Source organism: Engystomops pustulosus, chromosome 1, assembly GCF_040894005.1.
Source record: "Engystomops pustulosus chromosome 1, aEngPut4.maternal, whole genome shotgun sequence".
NCBI lineage: Eukaryota > Metazoa > Chordata > Amphibia > Anura > Leptodactylidae > Engystomops > Engystomops pustulosus.
The window spans coordinates 163985717-164009548 of NC_092411.1; the positions used below are offsets into that span (position 1 = coordinate 163985717).

General features: G+C 44.3%; 1 protein-coding gene across 1 annotated transcript in view; it reads right to left on the bottom strand.

Moving 5' to 3' along the window:
• The window catches only part of LOC140121604 (phospholipid-transporting ATPase IK-like), a 671195-nt gene that overhangs the window by 245268 nt on the left and 402095 nt on the right, over positions 1-23832 (bottom strand). Inside the window, exon 15 of the mRNA XM_072141425.1 lies at positions 66-222. Within this exon, the coding sequence (XP_071997526.1) occupies positions 66-222 (157 nt within the window). The remainder of the gene's footprint in view (positions 1-65; positions 223-23832) is intronic.

Genomic DNA, 23832 nt, shown 5'->3' on the forward strand with positions numbered 1-23832 from the left:
GTAATAATGGCACATAAGAAATGCTTTATTTTTTAAATGATATCTGGTAATCACATGCATCTTACCTCCATTTCTATCCACCATCACTGTGTGACAGATAGCAAGCAATCGGAAGAATTCTTTTAAGGGGTCATTCTCATTCTGCCAAAGCACATCAATTAAAGTTTGATCGTAAAAGCTAAATTCTTTGTCAGCATATTTATTCCATGTAAATCTGACTGCCTACGGAAAAAAAAATGAAACAGTGGAAGTGAAAACAGGCAGTCCCTGGAGTACACATGCAAGTCTAAACTGTACATTTTATCACTGTAGATCCATACAAATTTTTTTTTGGACCAGTGACTATTTGAGTTTCAAAATTTCTTGCTGTAATTGGGCCAAGTGTAACCCCTACTGCAGAGGAAGCTGCTGCTGCTGTTGGCTATAGACAGGGGTATACAGCTGCAAACACTGGTCCTGAGGGAAGTTGGACTACATATTCCAGGAATCTAAGCTTCAGCCTATAGGACAGTGATGGCGAACCTATGGCAAGAGTGCCAGAGGTGGCACTCAGGGCACTCTTTGCGGGCACCCAGGCCACATTGCCCCAGCACAGAGTTCACCAGACATAACTAGAAGAATTCACCTGCAGGCACAGGCAATGTAGATGCCACTCTTCACAGCAACACATACTCAGCTTCTTCGGACTTTAGAAAGAGTGAAAGGGTGAGGGCAAGGGCAGTTTATTGATGGAGGTCCTTCTTTTGAATTTGTGGTAGAACAGCGAGTTACTGCTTAAATTGCTGTGTTGGCACTTTGCTTTAAATTCGTGGGTTTTTGTTGTAATTTGGGCACTCCGTCTCAAAAAGGTTTGCCATCACTGCTATAGGACATATAGCAGGGGAGGAGGGGCTAAGCGGGACCAGGAATTGTGGGAGAAAGAAAGAGACAGCAGCCATATTGGAGGCTCCTTTGCTGCTTTAACCAATCAATATCTTCCTATGTGGCCCCTTCCTCTAAAAACCTGTTAATCACTTTCTGGAGTGAGTGTGTATCTGAGCTAGGCAGGGGTTTCGACCCCTGGCAGTAACGGAAATCCCGACTGCGTTCCTGAAGTGCTCCAATCAAACCAAGACTTGGTGGAGGCACAGCATCATATCAAGATGAGAACTACATAACCACACACCCAGCCAAAAGAGGGTGGCCAAAGGGGTGTTATACAAGGATTATCAATAAAGCTTCATTGCAGACACCTTACAGCTGATCATTGCAGTCTGGGACTATAGTAAAGCATTCAGAGAGCTTCACCAGGGGTCACAGTGGGAAGACGGGCGAGTCTTTAACTAGGGGTCATCTGTAAGTCGGGTGTCCTTAAGTAGGGGACCAGCTGTAATATTAATGCATTCTTCTAACCTCAATAATATGATTACTAGAGCCTTATTTAAAGGGAGGACACCCGGGGCACAACATCATCTCTGAGCAGGATTAGCAGTGTCGGTATCCTGAGGATGGATGGGTGAAAGGGTGTGTCGATTGTTCTGCCATTGGAATTGTGTTGTTGCATTGAGAGCTTTTATTACAGAAGCAGGGGTCGAAATATTCATGGCCTCGGACTTTGAATAATTTATTTTAAATTTAAAGACGCCGCAAAAAGCCTCAAAGACCTCTGTGACATGTTTGACTGAGGCAAGAGGCTTTGATAGCATGAGTAAGAAATCACTCGCAAATGGGGCATTTAAATGCGGGGTTCCATCTATGTCGAGCCTCTTGATATTCAGGTGCTGTCTGAGTCCCTGTAGAAGAATCTCCATTATCAAAATGAACAAGGTAGGGGACAATGGACAGCCCTGGCCCTGTGCCATTTTTTATTAAAAAGTAGAGATGTAGGGGAGACATGGAGAGACAAAAGAGCGCTCCTATAGTGTGTTACCCTCGTTATATTTGGATTTATTGTGATGTAGTGATACACTCACCTTTTGGAGTTGTGCAGGTAGGGCACAACTCCTATTGATGCTTGGTATGAGACTCAATGCCGCTGCTGGCTCCCCAAAGGTCCATATGCAGTAACTTGAAGAATAAACGAATAGCATCCAGGAAGGGTACGTTGGTCTCCTATTTGGAACGTTTGTAAAGGAATCGACGCTGGCTTGCGCAAAAAGGACGTTTTTTTTTAGAAAAAAGTTTATTTTATTTAAGCCAATTATGGCAATAAAATATAAAAGAATTAAAACAATAAAAGGAATGGAATCTGATGAAGTGCTCAGCACGAGTGCGAAACGCGTCATTCCTTTTATTGTTTTAATTCTTTTATATTTTATTACCATAATTGGCTTAAATAAAAGAAACTTTTTTCTAAAAAAACCCATCCTTTTTGAGCAAGCCAGCGCCGATTCCTTTTCAAACGTTCCTGGATGCTATTCATTTATTCTTCAAGTTACTCCCTTTTTTATTAAGGCTTTTGCTGAGAGAATTCTGTTTAGCCTAATTTTGCGCTAGGGGAGCCATATAGTGTCATTATCGCTTGCAGAAATGTTTTCAGGAAACCAAATTTGTGAAGGGTTGCATTCATGAAGCTCCAACTTACCCTATCAAATGCCTTCTCGGCATTAGTGCCGAGGAGGACCATGGGTGTTTTTGTTACTTGTACATGATGGATGGCATTCATAACCCTCACTGAGTTGTGGTTGGCCTCCCTTCCTGGCACAAACCCTGTTTGTTCTTTTTTGATAAGGCCTGGTAAAAGTTTACTCATTCTATTTGCCAATATTTTGGACCCGATTTTTAGGTCAAGGTTTAGTAGTGATATTGGTCTGTAATTGCCACATAGCTCTGGGTTTTTACCTGACTTGGGTAGAACTGTTATTATAGATTCTAGTGCCTGTAAGTGTTGCTCCTCCATAAGTACATTTCACCAGTTTGTAATGTGAGGTAATAAAACATCCCTCAACTTTTTGAAATAGCTTATAGGGAGGCTTTTGCCTACTGGCATAGAGGCGATCACTTAACTCACCTCTTTCTGAGTGATTGGTGTAATTAAGGAGTTTTGCTGGTCTGTTGTTAAGGTTGGGAGATTTAAGGTTTCTAGGAAGGAGGCCTTTTCATTAGGTTGATCTGGTGGAAAATCTCCAAATTTATTTGGGAGGATATATATTTGTTGGTAGAACTTCCTCATTTCCTTCCTATTTTCCCAGTGTCTGAAATGTTTTTTCCCTCTGTTGTGGTAATTGCATGGATGAAGTGATTTTCCCTTTCTTTATGCACTAGTTGGGCCATTAATTTATTTTCTGCACATAATACTTAATTTTTGACAGTGATGTCAGTAACAGTAATATCTAAGTGTGTTTTGCATTTCTTCCCTAAGTATATATGTTCCATCATGTCGAACCAGTGTGTAACCTTCAAAACAACTTGTAACAGAGCCGCAGTAAGAGTCTGCAGCTTTATCAAATCAATAATTATGAAAGTACACGTGACCTTAGTCTCCGAGAGTAGGGAGGGGGCCAGGGATCTGATCCCGCTGATTTGAAACTATCGGAAACAGTGACCCTTCAAGTATAACATATGGGGGTTTGTGCCTGATCGGGTACTACAACTCTAACAACATTTACACTTCAGCATCAATACTACTTAAATTTGGAAGCCTCATTCCCTGGTAACTTGGGCCAGGTAAAATTATAAACTGTTCATATTATGGGGTTAGGCACTATAAGAAAAGGATATCAAGTCCTCTTGTAATTGTCCAGGGAGGATCTTGTTTGTTCTTCGTTGATGAATTCCTTTGTCAAGGAGTTTTTCCAGTTATTGTTGGACTTTTTCTTTTGTCTGGGCAACTTCCCTTTCCCTAATGGACCCACTTATCCAAGTGTGGTAAAGTTGGTAGCTCCATGTGCTGCTCTGTGATTGGCAGCCAGGATTGGATCTCCAATGGTTCTATGTCTAGGATGTCCCATGCCTTGCTGAGATCTTTGGGGCCTTTGATGGGAAAAAAAGGGAATAGCCATTTAAACATTATTTTCCTGTGTCTCAGGTGGTCAGTTAGAGGCTTGAGGTGTCTGCGTTTATACAGTGTTGATGGGGCTACATCTTGGTAGATGGTAAGTTGTTGCTCCTCAATATTGATATCTATCTTCTCTCTTGCAGCCCATAATAGTTAAGCGGTGTCCCGGTAACTTAATAGGCTGCAGACAATGTCCCTGGGAAGCTCAGATTCTTTAGGTGGTGGTTGCATGTATGCGCTTAATTATAATGGAGTTTGCCCTATCTACGTGTAGCAACCCCCTGAAGAGTTTTTAAGCTGTGGCAGGTAGTTGATCATGAGAAATTGTTTCAGGTAGTTCTCACATTTTTCCACCTGCTGTGGTTTTCCTGGTCCTCTATGAGGAGTAAAACTGTTGAGGGCCTCAGCTTGCTGGGATAGGTTGCGGGCTAGGGCCTCGCTGTGGTCTATAATGGTGGCCTGAGTGTCCTCCAGTATCTGCACCCCCTGCCTAATGGCGTGTACCTCTTTATGTATAGCGCTGAGTTCCTCCATGATAGGTGAGAGTGCCTGTGCTAGCAGCTTGGCTCCGGATAGTGGAGCCTGCTCCGAAGTAGAGGTTTCCTCCATTATGCTCTCTGCCTCTGAATCTTCTTGCTGTTCTGCTTCCTCAGCCAGCGCAGCGGCCATTTTGCAGAGTTTCACAGGCGGTCTTTCTAGTGCTTTTTCCCATAGCCATTTACCCATTTGCTGCATAGTGTGCTGCAGAGTTGTGTTGCGGGAGCTAATAGACACATGTCTATGTCTCAGTCAGTCTCTGCCCCTGATTCAGGGAATATTATTAAGGCAGTAAGGGCACATGGGCAATTTATGTTAAAGAGTGATCAACCCCTTTAATACAGCTGTCAGTTCATGTGACTTCACCAATGTGCCTCTGCATAAACACAGAGACTGATGGTGAAAGGAAGGGATAAGTTGAACTGGAGGTAAGTTTTAATTTTCATACCACCTCAGGCCCATAAATGTAACAATCTTATCCCAGATAACACTTTGAGGCTGCCTTCACTGGCTGCCTTTTAATTTTGTCCTTAGGTAAGACGATGCATAGTTAGACTGTCTTTTTCTGGTGCAACTGCTATTAGTTGGTTTACATTATGGCAGAAAACTAGGACAAAATTCTGTTGGGTCAGCATTATTTTTGGTGCACAGACCTTTTTTTGTGGGAGGCCACACCCACTAATTATTGGTCATGCCTTTTTGTGGAACTAGTCATAGGCTTGCCAGAAAAATGTTGAAACCCGTAAATGTGGCACAGACAGTTTTTGATTATTGCAAATTATTTAAGTATTCTGTCATAAACAGATCTATAAATCTCCCCAATTGTTATTACTAAAGGTTGTTTTAAGAAGTCAAAAGTATTACCTGTAACCATACATCAATAAAACATAAAACTTTTATATATTATAAAAAAAAAGGTACCATAGTGTATATCATCATTCGGCCTTAAAAACACAGGTTACCAAAGAGGCAATAGAAGTCAAGCGTGTGTGTATAATAGGGGACAAAGAATTCCTCACATGTATTTAAACTTCACAGAAAAAAAATCTGTGTCAATTTATGAATACTGATGCAGATAACAATGAAAAAGACAAGATTAGAGGGGACACTAATGTCATCCTAAGTTACAGGGATGTACAAGATGTTACAAGATATATCTGCCGCTGAGCGCAGTGACTTAGCGGTGTTGATGCTTCTGGATCAGAGCCAAACCGGCATCGGGATACACGGGGTGCCGGCTGTAGCTAACATCCAACATTGCAGTGTAACACCCGCAGTCGGGGTCAGTGCGACCACGGCATTTAACATGCCATCCGGGCGTCTTTCCCCCACAATCGCCCCCCACCCCATCTTCCTGTGGCACCGATCGTTGCTATGGAAGCCCTGGGGTCCAACCCCAGAGCGCTGCGTTTAGTCACTGCTAGAAAGATGGCGTCGTTGACGTCATCTTAAAGGCACAGTGTCAGCCTATGCATAGGCTAAACCCCTGCAATACATCAGTATTGCAGTGTATTATCATGAACAAGCAATTAGATGATTGCTTGTTCATGTCCCATGGTGGAACCAGTAAAAAAGTTAAAAAAAAATGTTTTCAATAAAAAAGTAATAAATCAATAAAAATGCCCATAAGCCCCATAACATATAAAGAGACATATAAACCCCCAAAAAGTCTAAATCCTAACACAAACCTCACAGATATCAGTATAACCGCGACTATAACAACCCTTAGGATAAAAGTAAATCATTATTGAATCCAGCACAAAAAAAACAGTTAAAAACCCACCAAAATGATGATTTTTACCTATTGAATACCACAAAAAATGCAATAAAAAGTGAACACAAAAACATATGTACTCCAGCAGAATACTGTTGCAAAGTATAAAATGTTCCACAAAAAACAAGCCATCAACCAGCTCCATAGCCAAAAAAGTAAAAATGTTATGCCACTTGGAAGACGGCAATGCAAAAATGATTTTATCCCCACATAAGTGTTTTATTTTTCAAATTTAGTAGAATGTAAAAAAAAGTAAAAAATCCAGTAAAGAATTGATGCTTTTAAATTCCTGCCTTCAAAAAAACACTAGGGGATACCAACCCCAAAATGGAAAAAGCATCTCATCCCGCAAAAAAAAATACCGTCACATGGCCGCAATAACGAAAACGCAAAAATTTTAAAGCCTACAAAAGGGGCCAATGGTAAAACTAAAATCCTAGCAGCTGCAGGGCGCTCCTTTCCTCCCGCGCCATTTTAGGGCTAAATGAATGTATAACCGTCAAAATTTGACCATTCTAAATTTCACCTCCATTTTGATTTAATTACTATGAAGATCTCAAGGGGTTAACAATCTTTCTAAAAGCTGTTTCTGATAGGATAAGCGGTGCAGATTTGAAAATGGGTTGATAATATATGGGTTTTTTATGTTAAATATGTAAAATTTCATTAAAAACAGTATTTTTCCCCCAAAATAGTCAATTCTGAAAATACGGAGAACCAATATTCGATTAGTAAGCCAAGTGACATAAAAAAAATTATCCAGACAGTACAAAAATAATAAAAATGTAAACTAGACATATGGGAAATGTTATTCAGCAACTTATTTAGGTGGTAAATCGATCTGCCTGATTTGCAATTTTTCAAAAAAATATCAAATTTTTTTTTTGGAAATAAACGCAAAATTTATCAGCCAAAATTTACCACTAAAATGAAGTACAACATGTGAGGAAAAAACAATTTCAGAATCGTTTTGATAAGCAACAGTGTTCAAAAGTTATAACCATATAAACTGGCTGCGTCCTTAAGGGCTTAATCTGGCCTTGATGATGACAAAATGAGGATAGCCTCTGGTGTACATCAAGCAGTTTAGTAATATTTTAACCCCTTAATGACCTAGTCTTTTTTGTTTTTTAATTTCCAATTTTCAGTCCCCATCTTCAAAAATCGATAACTTTTTAATTTTTACACATAAAGAGCTTTGTGATGGCTTGTTTTCTGCGTAATAAATTGCCCTTCATAGTGATGGTATTGAATATTCCATGTTGTGTACTGGGAAGCGGGAAAAAAATTCCAAAGTTTACATCCCCCCTGACACCGCGAGGGAGGACGGCGTGCATCGTGGGAACGATGGAAGGTGAGAACAATTTCAGTATTTAATCTAGATCTGTATATAGTTATTTTTGGGGGATTGTATATATTTAGTATGGGGGTATATAGCAATAATAGGAATCTGTATATAGTTATTATTGGGGAATCGTATATATTAATTATGTATGTGGGGGTGTATATAGCAATAATAGCAATATGCATATAGTTATTATAGAGGGAGGTGTATATAGTTGTTAGAGGAGGGTGTATATAGTTGTTATAGGGGGACTATATAGTTGTTGTAGGGGGGCTGTATATAGTTATTATAGGTGGGTGTATATAGTTCTTATAGGGGGACTGTATATATTTATATGGGGACTGTATCTAGTTATTACAGAGGGACTGTATACAATTATTATAGGGGGTCTGTATAAAGTTATATGGGGACTGTATCTAGTTAATACAGAGGGACTGTATACAATTATTATAGGGGGACTGTATATAATTATAGGGGGTCTCTATATAGTTATTATAAGGGTGTATATTGTTATTATTTTGTGGGGCTGTATGTAGTTATTATAGGGGGCTGTATGTAGTTATTATAGGGGGCTGTATGTAGTTATTATAGCAGGACTGTATATAGTTATTATAGCAGGACTGTATATAGTTATTATAGAGGGACTGTATACACTCACCGGCCACTTTTTTAGGTACACCTGTCCAACTGCTCGTTTACACTTAATTTCTAATCAGCCAATCACATGGCGGCAACAATGTAGACATGGTCAAGACGATCTCCTGCAGTTCAAACCGAGCATCAGTATGGGGAAGAAAGGTGATTTGAGTGCCTTTGAACGTGGCATGGTTGTTGGTGCCAGAAGGGCTGGTCTGAGTATTTCAGAAACTATTGATCTACTTGGATTTTCACGCACAACCATCTCTAGGGTTTACAGAGAATGGTCCGAAAAAGAAAAAACATCCAGTGAGCGGCAGTTCTGTGGGCGGAAATGCCTTGTTGATGCCAGAGTTCAGAGGAGAATGGGCAGACTGGTTTGAGCTGATAGAAAGGCAACAGTGACTCAAATCGCAACCCGTTACAACCAAGGTAGGCAGAAGAGCATCTCTGAATGCACAGTACCTCGAACTTTGAGGCAGATAGGCTACAGCAGCAGAAGACAACACCGGGTGTCACTCCTTTCAGCTAAGAACAGGAAACTGAGGCTACAATTTGCGCAAGCTCATCGAAATTGGACAGTAGAAGAATTTTAAAATGTTGCCTGGTCTGATGAGTCTCGATTTCTGCTGCGACATTCGGATGGTAGGGTCAGAATTTGTCGTCAACAACATGAAAGCATGGATTCATCCTGCTTGTATCAACGGTTCAGGCTGGTGGTGGTGGTGTCATGGTGTGGGGAATATTTTCTTGGCACTCTTTGGGCCCCTTGGTATCAATTGAGCATCGTTGCAATGCCACAGCCTACCTGAGTATTGTTGCTGACCATGTCCATCCCTTTATGACCACAATGTACCCAACATCTGATGGCTACTTTCAGCAGGATAATGCGCCATGTCATAAAGCTGGAATCATCTCAGACTGGTTTCTTGAACATGACAATGAGTTCACTGTACTCAAATGGCCTCCACAGTCACCAGATCTCAATCCAATAAAGCATCTTTGGGATGTGGTGGACCGGGAGATTCGCATCATGGATGTGCAGCCGACAAATCTGCGGCAACTGTGTGATGCCATCATGTCAATATGGACCAGAATCTCAGAGGAATGCTTCCAGCAGCTTGTTGAATCTATGCCACGAAGAATTGAGGCAGTTCTGAAGGCAAAAGGGGGGTCCAACCCATTACTAGCATGGTGTACCTAATAAAGTGGCCGGTGAGTGTATAGTTATTATAGGGGGACTGTATGTAGTTATTATAGCAGGACTGTATGTAGTTATTATAGCGGGACTGTATGTAGTTATTATAGGGGGACTGTATGTAGTTGTCATAGGGGTCTGTATATAGCTATTATAGGGGTGTATGTAGTTATTATAGGAGCTGTATATAGTGATTGCTGGGGGAGCTGTATGTCGTGATTGCTGGGGGAGCTGTATATAGTGGTTGCTGGGGGAGCTGTATACAGTGATTACTGGGGAAGCTGTATACAGTGATTGCTGGGGGAGCTGTATACAGTGATTGCTGGGGAAGCTGTACACAGTGATTACTGGGGGAGCTGTATACACTGATTACTGGGGGAGTGTATACAGTGATTACTGGGGAAGCTGTATATAGTGATTGCTGGGGGAGCTGTATATAGTGATTGCTGGGGGAGCTGTATATAGTGATTGCTGGGGGAGCTGTATATAGTGATTGCTGGGAGAGCTGTATATAGTGATTTCTGGAAGAGCTGTATATAGTGATTTCTGGAAGAGCTGTATATAGTGATTGCTGGGGGAGCTGTATACAATGATTGCTGGGAGAGCTGTATACAGTGATTGCTGGGGGAGATGTATATAGTCATTGCTAGCAGAGCTGTATATAGTGATTGCTGGGAGATATGTATGTAGTGATTGCTGGGAGCTGTATACATCAATTGCTGGGTGAGCTGTATACAGTGATTGCTGGGTGAGCTGTATATAGTGATTGCTGGGAGAGCTATATATAGTGATTGCTGGGGGAGCTGTATATAGTGATTGCTGGGGGAGCTGTATATAGTGATTGGTGGGGGAGATGTATATAGTGATTGCTGGGGGAGCTGTATACAGTGATTGCTGGGGGAGCTGTATACAGTGATTGCTAGGGGAACTGTATACAGTTATTACTGGGGGAGCTGTATACAGTGATTACTGGGGGAGCTGTATACACTGATTACTGGGGGAGTGTATACAGTGATTACTGGGGGAGCTGTATATAGTGATTGCTGGGGGAGCTGTATATAGTGATTGCTGGGGGAGCTGTATATAGTGATTGCTGGGGGAGCTGTAAACAGTGATTGCAGGGGGAGCTGCATACAGTGATTGCTGGGGGCGGTATATAGTGATTGCTGGGAGAGCTGTATATAGGGATTGCTGGGGGAGCTGTATATAGTGATTGCTGGGGGAGCTGTAAACAGTGATTGCAGGGGGAGCTGCATACAGTGATTGCTGGGGGCGGTATATAGTGATTGCTGGGAGAGCTGTATATAGGGATTGCTGGGGGCGGTATATAGTGATTGCTGGGAGAGCTGTATATAGGGATTGCTGGGAGCTGTATACATCGATTGCTGGGGGAGTTGTATACAATGATTGCTGGCAGAGCTGTATTTAGTGATTGCTGGGAGAGCTGTATATAGTGATTGCTGGGAGAGCTGTATATAGTGATTGCTGGGGGAGCTGTATACAATGATTGCTGGGAGAGCTGTATATAGTGATTGCTGGCAGAGATGTATATAGAGATTGCTGGCAGAGCTGTATATAGTGATTGCTGGCAGAGCTGTATATAGTGATTGCTGGGAGAGCTGTATATAGTGATTGCTGGGAGCTGTATACATCGATTGCCGGGGGAGCTGTATACAATGATTGCTGGCAGAGCTGTATTTAGTGATTGCTGGGAGAGCTGTATATAGTGATTGCTGGGAGAGCTGTATATAGTGATTGCTGGTGGAGCTGTTTACAATGATTGCTGGGAGAGCTGTATACAGTGATTGCTGGCAGAGATGTATATATTGTGATTGCTGGCAGAGCTGTATATAGTGATTGCGGGAGAGCTGTATATAGTGATTGCTGGGAGAGCTGTATATAGTGATGGCTGGGAGAGCTATATATAGTGATTGCTGGGAGAGCTGTATATAGTGATTGCTGGGGGAGCTGTATATAGTGATTGCAGGGGGAGATGTATATAGTGATTGCTGGGGGAGCTGTATACCGTGATTGCTAGGGGAACTGTATACAGTGATTACTGGGGGAGCTGTATACAGTGATTGCTGGGGAGCTATATACAGTGATTGCTGGGGAAGCTGTATACACTGATTACTGGGGGAGCTGTATACAATGATTACTGGGGGAGTGTATACAGTGATTACTGGGGGAGCTGTATATAGTGATTGCTGGGGGAGCTGTATATAGTGATTGTTTGGGGAGCTGTATATAGTGATTACTGGGGGAGCTGTATATAGTGATTACTGGGGGAGCTGTATATAGTGATTGCTGGGGAACTGTATATAGTGATTACTGGGGGAGCTGTATATAGTGATTGCTGGGGGAGATGTATATAGTGATTGCTGGGGAGCTGTATATAGTGATTGCTGGGGGCGGTATATAGTGATTGCTGTGAGAGCTGTATATAGTGATTGCTGGAAGAGCTGTATATAGTAATTGCTGGGGGAGCTGCATACAATGATTGCTGGGAGAGCAGTATATAGTGATTGCAGGCAGAGATATATATAGTGATTGCTGGCAGAGCTGTATATAGTGATTGCTGGGAGAGCTGTATATAGTGATTGCTGGGGGAGCTGTATATAGTGATTGCTGGGGGAGATGTATATAGTGATTGCTGGGGGAGATGTATATAGTGATTGCTGGGGGAGCTGTATACAGTGATTGCTGGGGGAGCTGTTTATAGTGATTGCTGGGGGAGCTGTATACAGTGATTGCTGGGGGAGCTGTATATAGTGATTGCTAGGGGAACTGTACATAGTGATTGCTGGGGGAGCTGTATACAGTGATTGCTGGGGGAGCTGTTTATAGTGATTGCTGGGTGAGCTGTATACAGTGATTGCTGGGAGAGCTGTATACAGTGATTGCTCGGAGAGCTGTATATAGTGATTGCTGGGGGAGCTGTATACAGTGATTACAGGGGGAGCTGTATACAGTGATTGCTGGGGGAGCTGTATACAGTGATTGCTGGGGGAGCTGTATACAGTGATTACTGGGGGAGCTGTATACACTGATTACTGGGGGAGCTGTATACACTGATTACTGGGGGAGCTGTATACAGTGATTACTGGGGGAGCTGTATATAGTGATTGCTGGGGGAGCTGTATACAGTGACTGCTGGGAGAGCTGTGTATAGTGATTGCTGGGAGAGCTGTATATAGTGATTACTGGGGGAGCTGTATACACTGATTACTGGGGGAACTGTATACAGTGATTACTGGGGGAGCTGTATATAGTGATTGCTGGGGGAGCTGTTTATAGTGATTGCTGGGTGAGCTGTATACAGTGATTGCTGGGGGAGCTGTATATAGTGATTGCTGGGGGAGCTGTATATAGTGATTGCTGGGAGAGCTGTATATAGTGATTGCTTGGAGAGCTGTATATAGTGATTTCTGGGGGAGCTGTATACAGTGATTACTGGGGGAGCTGTATACACTGACTACTGGGGGAGCTGTATACAGTGATTACTGGAGGAGCTGTATATAGTGAATGCTGGGGGAGCTGTATACAGTGATTGCTGGGGGAGCTGTATACAGTGATTGCTGGGGGAGCTGTATATAGTGATTACTGGGGGAGCTGTATACACTGATTACTGGGGGAGCTGTATACAGTGATTACTGGAGGAGCTGTATATAGTGATTGCTGGGGGAACTGTATATAGTGATTGCTGGGGGAACTGTATATAGTGATTGCTGGGGGAGCTGTATACAATGATTGCTGGGAGAGCTGTATATAGTGATTGCTGGCCGAGCTGTATATAGTGATTGCTGGGAGAGCTATATATAGTGATTGCTGGGAGAGCTGTATATAGTGATTGCTGGGGGAGCTGTATATAGTGATTACTGGGGGCGGTATATAGTGATTGCTGGGGGAGCTGTATATAGTGATTGCTGGGAGCTGTATACATCGATTGCTGGATAGCTGTATACAGTGATTGCCGGGGGAGCTGTATATAGTGATTGCTGGGAGAGCTGTATATAGTGATTGCTGGGAGCTGTATACATCGATTGCTGGGTGAGCTGTATACAGTGATTGCTGGCGGAGCTGTATATAGTGATTGCTGGGGGCGATATATAGTGATTGCTGGTGGGAGCTGTATATAGTGATTGCTGAGAGCTGTATACATCGATTGCAGGATAGCTGTATACAGTGATTGCTGGTGGAGCTGTATATAGTGATTGCTGGGGGAGATGTATATAGTGATTGCTGGGGGAGCTGTATATAGTGATTACTGGGGGAGCTGTATACACTGATTACTGGGGGAGCTGTATACAGTGATTACAGGAGGAGCTGTATATAGTGATTGCTGGGGGAACTGTATATAGTGATTGCTGGGGGAACTGTATATAGTGATTGCTGGGGGAACTGTATATAGTGATTGCTGGGGGAGCTGTATACAATGATTGCTGGGAGAGCTGTATATAGTGATTGCTGGCCGAGCTGTATATAGTGATTGCTGGGAGAGCTGTATATAGTGATTGCTGGGAGAGCTGTATATAGTGATTGCTGGGGGAGCTGTATATAGTGATTACTGGGGGCGGTATATAGTGATTGCTGGGGGAGCTGTATATAGTGATTGCTGGGAGCTGTATACATCGATTGCTGGATAGCTGTATACAGTGATTGTCGGGGGAGCTGTATATAGTGATTGCTGGGAGAGCTGTATATAGTGATTGCTGGGAGCTGTATACATCGATTGCTGGGTGAGCTGTATACAGTGATTGCTGGCGGAGCTGTATATAGTGATTGCTGGGGGCGATATATAGTGATTGCTGGTGGGAGCTGTATATAGTGATTGCTGAGAGCTGTATACATCGATTGCAGGATAGCTGTATACAGTGATTGCTGGTGGAGCTGTATATAGTGATTGCTGGGGGAGATGTATATAGTGATTGCTGGGGGAGATGTATATATTGATCGCCGGAGGAGCTGTATACAGTGATTGCTGGCAGCGCTGTATATAGTGATTGCTGGGGGAACTGTATATAGTGATTTCTGGGGGTAATGTATATAGTGATTGCTGGGGGAGATGTATACAGTGATTGCTGGGGGAGATGTATACAGTGATTGCTGGGGGAGATGTATACAGTGATTGCTGGGAGAGCTGCATACAGTGATTGCTGGGGGAGCTGTATATAGTGATTGCTGGGGGAGCTGTTTATAGTCACTGCTGGGTGAGCTGTATATAGTGATTGCTGGTGGAACTGTATATAGTGATTGCTGGGGGAACTGTATATAGTGATTGCTGGGGGAGCTGTATATAGTGATTGCCGGGGGAGGTGTATATAGTGATTGCTGGGAGAGCTGTATATAGTGATTGCTGGGAGAGATGTATATAGTGATTGCTGGGGGAGCTGTATATAGTGGTTGCTGGGGAAGCTGTATGCAGGGATTGCTGGGGGAGCTGTATATAGTGATTACTGGGAGCTGTATATAGTGATTGCTGGGGGAGCTGTATACAGTGATTGCTGGGGGAGCTGTTTATAGTGATTGCTGGGTGATCTGTATACAGTGATTGCTGGGGGAGCTGTATATAGTGATTGCCGGGGGAGCTGTATATAGTGATTGCTGGGAGAGCTGTATACAGTGATTGCTCGGAGAGCTGTATATAGTGATTGCTGGGGGAGCTGTATACAGTGTTTACAGGGGGAGCTGCATACAGTGATTGCTGGGGGAGCTGTATACAGTGATTGCTGGGGGAGCTGTATACAGTGATTGCTGGGGGAGCTGTATACAGTGATTACTGGGGGAGCTGTATACACTGATTACTGGGGGAGCTGTATACAGTGATTACTGGGGGAGCTGTATATAGTGATTGCTGGGGGAGCTGTATACAGTGATTGCTGGGGGAGCTGTGTATAGTGATTGCTGGGAGAGCTGTATATAGTGATTACTGGGGGAGCTGTATACACTGATTACTGGGGGAACTGTATACAGTGATTACTGGGGGAGCTGTATATAGTGATTGCTGGGGGAGCTGTTTATAGTGATTGCTGGGTGAGCTGTATACAGTGATTGATGGGGGAGCTGTATATAGTGATTGTCGGGGGAGCTGTATATAGTGATTGCTGGGAGAGCTGTATATAGTGATTGCTCGGAGAGCTGTATATAGTGATTGCTGGGGGAGCTGTATACAGTGATTGCTGGGGGAGCTGTATACAGTGATTGCTGGGGGAGCTGTATACAGTGATTGCTGGGGGAGCTGTATACAGTGATTACTGGGGGAGCTGTATACACTGACTACTGGGGGAGCTGTATACAGTGATTACTGGGGGAGCTGTATATAGTGAATGCTGGGGGAGCTGTATACAGTGATTGCTGGGGGAGCTGTATACAGTGATTGCTGGGGGAGCTGTATATAGTGATTACTGGGGAGCTGTATACACTGATTACTGGGGGAGCTGTATACACTGATTACTGGGGGAGCTGTATATAGTGATTGCTGGGGGAGCTGTATACAATGATTGCTAAGAGAGCTGTATATAGTGATTGCTGGGAGTGCTGTATATAGTGATTGCTGGGAGAGCTGTATATAGTGATTGCTGGGGGAGCTGTATATAGTGATTGCTGGGGGAGCTGTATATAGTGATTGGTGGGGGAGATGTATATAGTGATTGCTGGGGGAGCTGTATACAGTGATTGCTGGGGGAGCTGTATACAGTAATTGCTGGGGGAGCTGTATACAGTGATTGCTAGGGGAACTGTATACAGCTTTTACTGGGGGAGCTGTATACAGTGATTACTGGGGGAGCTGTATACACTGATTACTGGGGGAGTGTATACAGTGATTACTGGGGGAGCTGTATATAGTGATTGCTGGGGGAGCTGTATATAGTGATTGCTGGGGGAGCTGTATATAGTGATTGCTGGGGGAGCTGTATATAGTGATTGCTGGGGGAGCTGTATATAGTGATTGCTGGGGGAGCTGTAAACAGTGATTGCAGGGGGAGCTGCATACAGTGATTGCTGGGGGCGGTATATAGTGATTGCTGGGAGAGCTGTATTTAGTGATTGCTGGGAGAGCTATATATATTGATTGCTGGGAGAGCTGTATATAGTGATTGCTGGGGGAGCTGTATACAATGATTGCTGGGAGAGCTGTATATAGTGATTGCTGGCAGAGATGTATATAGAGATTGCTGGCAGAGCTGTATATAGTGATTGCTGGGAGAGCTGTATATAGTGATTGCTGGGAGCTGTATACATCGATTGCCGGGGGAGCTGTATACAATGATTGCTGGCAGAGCTGTATTTAGTGATTGCTGGGAGAGCTGTATATAGTGATTGCTGGGAGAGCTGTATATAGTGATTGCTGGTGGAGCTGTATACAATGATTGCTGGGAGAGCTGTATACAGTGATTGCTGGCAGAGATTAATATATTGTGATTGCTGGCAGAGCTGTATATAGTGATTGCGGGAGAGCTGTATATAGTGATTGCTGGGAGAGCTGTATATAGTGATGTTTGGGAGAGCTGTATATAGTGATTGCTGGGGGAGCTGTATATAGTGATTGCTGGGGGAGATGTATATAGTGATTGCTGGGGGAGCTGTATACCGTGATTGCTGGTGGAACTGTATACAGTGATTACTGGGGGAGCTGTATACAGTGATTGCTGGGGAGCTGTATACAGTGATTGCTGGGGAAGCTGTATACACTGATTACTGGGGGAGCTGTATACAATGATTACTGGGGGAGTGTATACAGTGATTACTGGGGGAGCTGTATATAGTGATTGTTTGGGAAGCTGTATATAGTGATTGCTGGGGGAGCTGTATACAGTGATTGCTGGGGGAGCTGCATACAGTGATTGCTGGGGGAGCTGCATACAGTGATTGCTGGGGAACTGTATATAGTGATTACTGGGGGAGCTGTATATAGTGATTGCTGGGGGAGATGTATATAGTGATTGCTGGGGGAGCTGTATATAGTGATTGCTGGGGGCGGTATATAGTCACTGCTGGGAGAGCTGTATATAGTGATTGCTGGAAGAGCTGTATATAGTGATTGCTGGAAGAGCTGTATATAGTAATTGCTGGGGGAGCTGTATACAATGATTGCTGGGAGAGCAGTATATAGTGATTGCTGGCAGAGATATATATAGTGATTGCTGGCAGAGCTGTATATAGTGATTGCTGGGAGAGCTGTATATAGTGATTGCTGGGGGAGCTGTATATAGTGATTGCTGGGGGAGATGTATATAGTGATTGCTGGGGGAGCTGTACATAGTGATTGCTGGGGGAGCTGTATACAGTGATTGCTGGGGGAGCTGTTTATAGTGATTGCTGGGGGAGCTGTATACAGTGATTGCTGGGGGAGCTGTATATAGTGATTGCTAGGGGAACTGTACATAGTGATTGCTGGGGGAGCTGTATACAGTGATTGCTGGGGGAGCTGTTTATAGTGATTGCTGGGTGAGCTGTATACAGCGATTGCTGGGGGAGCTGTATATAGTGATTGCCGGGGGAGCTGTATATAGTGATTGCTGGGAGAGCTGTATACAGTGATTGCTCGGAGAGCTGTATATAGTGATTGCTGGGGGAGCTGTATACAGTGATTACAGGGGGAGCTGTATACAGTGATTGCTGGGGGAGCTGTATACAGTGATTACTGGGGGAGCTGTATACACTGATTACTGGGGGAGCTGTATACACTGATTACTGGGGGAGCTGTATACAGTGATTACTGGGGGAGCTGTATATAGTGATTGCTGGGGGAGCTGTATACAGTGATTGCTGGGAGAGCTGTGTATAGTGATTGCTGGGAGAGCTGTATATAGTGATTACTGGGGGAGCTGTATACACTGATTACTGGGGGAACTGTATACAGTGATTACTGGGGGAGCTGTATATAGTGATTGCTGGGGGAGCTGTTTATAGTGATTGCTGGGTGAGCTGTATACAGTGATTGCTGGGGGAGCTGTATATAGTGATTGCCGGGGGAGCTGTATATAGTGATTGCTGGGAGAGCTGTATATAGTGATTGCTTGGAGAGCTGTATATAGTGATTTCTGGGGGAGCTGTATACAGTGATTACTGGGGGAGCTGTATACACTGACTACTGGGGGAGCTGTATACAGTGATTTCTGGAGGAGCTGTATATAGTGAATGCTGGGGGAGCTGTATACAGTGATTGCTGTGGGAGCTGTATACAGTGATTGCTGGGGGAGCTGTATATAGTGATTACTGGGGGAGCTGTATACACTGATTACTGGGGGAGCTGTATACAGTGATTACTGGAGGAGCTGTATATAGTGATTGCTGGGGGAACTGTATATAGTGATTGCTGGGGGAACTGTATATAGTGATTGCTGGGGGAGCTGTATACAATGATTGCTGGGAGAGCTGTATATAGTGATTGCTGGCCGAGCTGTATATAGTGATTGCTGGGAGAGCTGTATATAGTGATTGCTGGGAGAGCTGTATATAGTGATTGCTGGGGGAGCTGTATATAGTGATTACTGGGGGCGGTATATATTGATTGCTGGGGGAGCTGTATATAGTGATTGCTGGGAGCTGTATACATCGATTGCTGGATAGCTGTATACAGTGATTGCCGGGGGAGCTGTATATAGTGATTGCTGGGAGAGCTGTATATAGTGATTGCTGGGAGCTGTATACATAGATTGCTGGGTGAGCTGTATACAGTGATTGCTGGCGGAGCTGTATATAGTGATTGCTGGGGTCGATATATAGTGATTGCTGGTGGGAGCTGTATATAGTGATTGCTGAGAGCTGTATACATCGATTGCAGGATAGCTGTATACAGTGATTGCTGGTGGAGCTGTATATAGTGATTGCTGGGGGAGATGTATATAGTGATTGCTGGGGGAGCTGTATATAGTGATTACTGGGGGAGCTGTATACACTGATTACTGGGGGAGCTGTATACAGTGATTACTGGAGGAGCTGTATATAGTGATTGCTGGGGGAACTGTATATAGTGATTGCTGGGGGAACTGTATATAGTGATTGCTGGGGGAGCTGTATACAATGATTGCTGGGAGAGCTGTATATAGTGATTGCTGGCCGAGCTGTATATAGTGATTGCTGGGAGAGCTGTATATAGTGATTGCTGGGGGAGCTGTATATAGTGATTGCTGGGAGCTGTATACATCGATTGCTGGATAGCTGTATACAGTGATTGTCGGGGGAGCTGTATATAGTGATTGCTGGGAGAGCTGTATATAGTGATTGCTGGGAGCTGTATACATCGATTGCTGGGTGAGCTGTATACAGTTATTGCTGGCGGAGCTGTATATAGTGATTGCTGGGGGCGATATATAGTGATTGCTGGTGGGAGCTGTATATAGTGATTGCTGAGAGCTGTATACATCGATTGCAGGATAGCTGTATACAGTGATTGCTGGTGGAGCTGTATATAGTGATTGCTGGGGGAGATGTATATAGTGATTGCTGGGGGAGATGTATATATTGATCGCCGGAGGAGCTGTATACAGTGATTGCTGGCAGCGCTGTATATAGTGATTGCTGGGGGAACTGTATATAGTGATTTCTGGGGGTAATGTATATAGTGATTGCTGGGGTAGATGTATACAGTGATTGCTGGGGGAGATGTATACAGTGATTGCTGGGGGAGATGTATACAGTGATTGCTGGGGGAGATGTATACAGTGATTGCTGGGAGAGCTGCATACAGTGATTGCTGGGGGAGCTGTATATAGTGATTGCTGGGGGAGCTGTTTATAGTCACTGCTGGGTGAGCTGTATATAGTGATTGCTGGGGGAACTGTATATAGTGATTGCTGGGGGAACTGTATATAGTGATTGCTGGGGGAGCTGTATATAGTGATTGCCGGGGGAGGTGTATATAGTGGTTGCTGGGGAAGCTGTATGCAGGGATTGCTGGGGGAGCTGTATATAGTGATTGCTGGGGGAGCTGTATATAGTGGTTGCTGGGGAAGCTGTATGCAGGGATTGCTGGGGGAGCTGTATATAGTGATTACTGGGAGCTGTCTATAGTGATTGCTGGGGGAGCTGTATATAGTGATTGCTGGGGGAGATGTATATAGTGATCGCCGGAGGAGCTGCATACAGTGATTGCTGGGGAGCGGTATATGGTGATTGCTGGGGGAAGCTGTATATAGTGATTGCTGGGCGAGCTATATATAGTGATTGCTGGGGGAGCTGTATATAGTGATTGCTGGGTGAGCTGTATATAGTGATTGCTGGGGGCAGTATATAGTGATGGCTGTGGGAAGCTGTATATTGTGATTGCTGGGAGCTGTATCCATCGATTGCTGGATAGCTGTATACAGTGATTGCCAGGGGAGCTGTATATAGTGTTTGATGGGAGAGCTGTATATAGTTATTGCTGGGAGCTGTATACATCAATTGCCGGGGGAGCTGTATATAGTGATTGCTGGGAGAGCTATATATAGTGATTGCTGGGAGAGCTATATATAGTGATTGCTGAGAGAGCTCTATAAAGTGATTGCTGGGTGAGCTGTATATAGTGATTGCTGGGGGAGATGTATATAGTGATTGCTGGGGGAGCTGTACACAGTGATTGCTGGGGGAGCTGTATACAGTGATTGCTGGGGGAGCTGTATACAGTGATTGCTAGGGGAACTGTATATAGTGATTGCTGGGGGAGCTGTATACAGTGATTGCTGGGGGAGCTGTTTATAGTGATTGCTGGGTGAGCTGTATACAGTGATTGCTGGGGGAGCTGTATATAGTGATTGCCGGGGGAGCTGTATATAGTGATTGCTGGGAGAGCTGTATACAGTGATTGCTCGGAGAGCTGTATATAGTGATTGCTGGGGGAGCTGTATACAGTGATTACAGGGGGAGCTGCATACAGTGATTGCTGGGGGAGCTGTATACAGTGATTGCTGGAGGAGCTGTATACAGTGATTACTGGGGGAGCTGTATACACTGATTACTGGGGGAGCTGTATACAGTGATTACTGGGGGAGCTGTATATAGTGATTGCTGGGGGAGCTGTATACAGTGATTGCTGGGAGAGCAGTGTATAGTGATTGCTGGGACAGCTGTATATAGTGATTACTGGGGGAGCTGTATACACTGATTACTGGGGGAACTGTATACAGTGATTACTGGGGGAGCTGTATATTGTGATTGCTGGGGGAGCTGTTTATAGTGATTGCTGGGTGAGCTGTATACAGTGATTGCTGGGGGAGCTGTATATAGTGATTGTCGGGGGAGCTGTATATAGTGATTGCTGGGAGAGCTGTAAATAGTGATTGCTCGGAGAGCTGTATATAGTGATTGCTGGGGGAGCTGTATACAGTGATTGCTGGGGGAGCTGTATACAGTGATTGCTGGGGGAGCTGTATACAGTGATTACTGGGGGAGCTGTATACACTGACTACTGGGGGAGCTGTATACAGTGATTACTGGGGGAGCTGTATATAGTGAATGCTGGGGGAGCTGTATACAGTGATTGCTGGGGGAGCTGTATACAGTGATTGCTGGGGGAGCTGTATATAGTGATTACTGGGGAGCTGTATACACTGATTACTGGGGGAGCTGTATACACTGATTACTGGGGGAGCTGTATATAGTGATTGCTGGGGGAGCTGTATATAGTGATTGCTGGGGGAGCTGTATACAATGATTGCTGGGAGAGCTGTATATAGTGATTGCTGGGAGTGCTGTATATACTGATTGCTGGGAGAGCTGTATATAGTGATTGCTGGGGGAGCTGTATACAATGATTGCTGGCAGAGCTGTATATAGTGATTGCTAGGAGAGCTGTATATAGTGATTGCTGGGGGAGCTGTTTATAGTGATTGCTGGGTGAGCTGTATACAGTGATTGCTGGGGGAGCTGTATATAGTGATTGCCGGGGGAGCTGTATACAATGATTGCTGGGTAAGCTATATATAGTGATTGCTGGGAGAGCTGTATATAGTGATCGCTGGGGGAGCTGTATATAATGATTGCAGGGTGAGCTGTATATAGTGATTGCTGGGGGCAGTATATAGTGATGGCTGTGGGGAGCTGTATATAGTGATTGCTGGGAGCTGTATACATCGATTGCTGGATAGCTGTATAAAGTGATTGCCGGGGGAGCTGTATATAGTGATTGCTGGGGGCGGTATATAGTGATTGCTGGGGGGGAGCTCTATATAGTGATTGCTGGGAGCTGTATACATCGATTGCTGGGAGAGCTGTATACAGTGATTGCCGGGGGAGCTGTATACAGTGATTGCTGGGAGAGCTGTATATAGTGATTGCTGGGGGAGATGTATATAGTGATTGCTGGGGGAACTGTATATAGTGATTGCTGGGGGAGCTGTATACAATGATTGCTGGGAGAGCTGTATATAGTGATTGCTGGCCGAGCTGTATATAGTGATTGCTGGGAGAGCTGTATATAGTGATTGCTGGGAGAGCTGTATATAGTGATTGCTGGGGGAGCTGTATATAGTGATTGCTGGGGGCGGTAAATAGTGAGTGCTGGGGGAGCTGTATATAGTGATTGCTGGGAGCTGTATACATCGATTGCTGGATAGCTGTATACAGTGATTGCCAGTGGAGCTGTATATAGTGATTGCTGGGAGAGCTGTATATAGTGATTGCTGGGAGCTGTATACATCGATTGCTGGGTGAGCTGTATACAGTGATTGCTGGCGGAGCTTTATATAGTGATTGCTGGGGGCGATATATAGTGATTGCTGGTGGGAGCTGTATATAGTGATTGCTGGGAGCTGTATACATCGATTGCAGGATAGCTGTATACAGTGATTGCTGGCGGAGCTGTATATAGTGATTGCTGGGGGAGATGTATATAGTGATTGCTGGGGGAGATGTATATATTGATCGCCGGAGGAGCTGTATACAGTGATTGCTGGCAGCGCTGTATATAGTGATTGCTGGGGGAACTGTATATAGTGATTGCTGGGGGAGATGTATATAGTGATTGCTGGGGGAGATGTATACAGTGATTGCTGGGGGAGATGTATACAGTGATTGTTGGGAGAGCTGTATACAGTGATTGCTGGGGGAGCTGTATATAGTGATTGCTGGGGGAGCTGTTTATAGTCATTGCTGGGTGAGCTGTATACAGTGATTGCTGGGGGAGCTGTATATAGTGATTGCAGGGGGAGCTGTATATAGTGATTGCTGGGAGAGCTGTATATAGTGATTGCTGGGAGAGCTGTATATAGTGATTGCTGGCGGAGCTGTATATAGTGGTTGCTGGGGGAGCTGTATGCAGTGATTGCTGGGGGAGCTGTATATAGTGATTACTGGGAGCTGTATATAGTGACTGCTGGGGGAGCTGTATATAGTGATTGCTGGGGGAGATGTATATAGTGATCGCCGGAGGAGCTGCATACAGT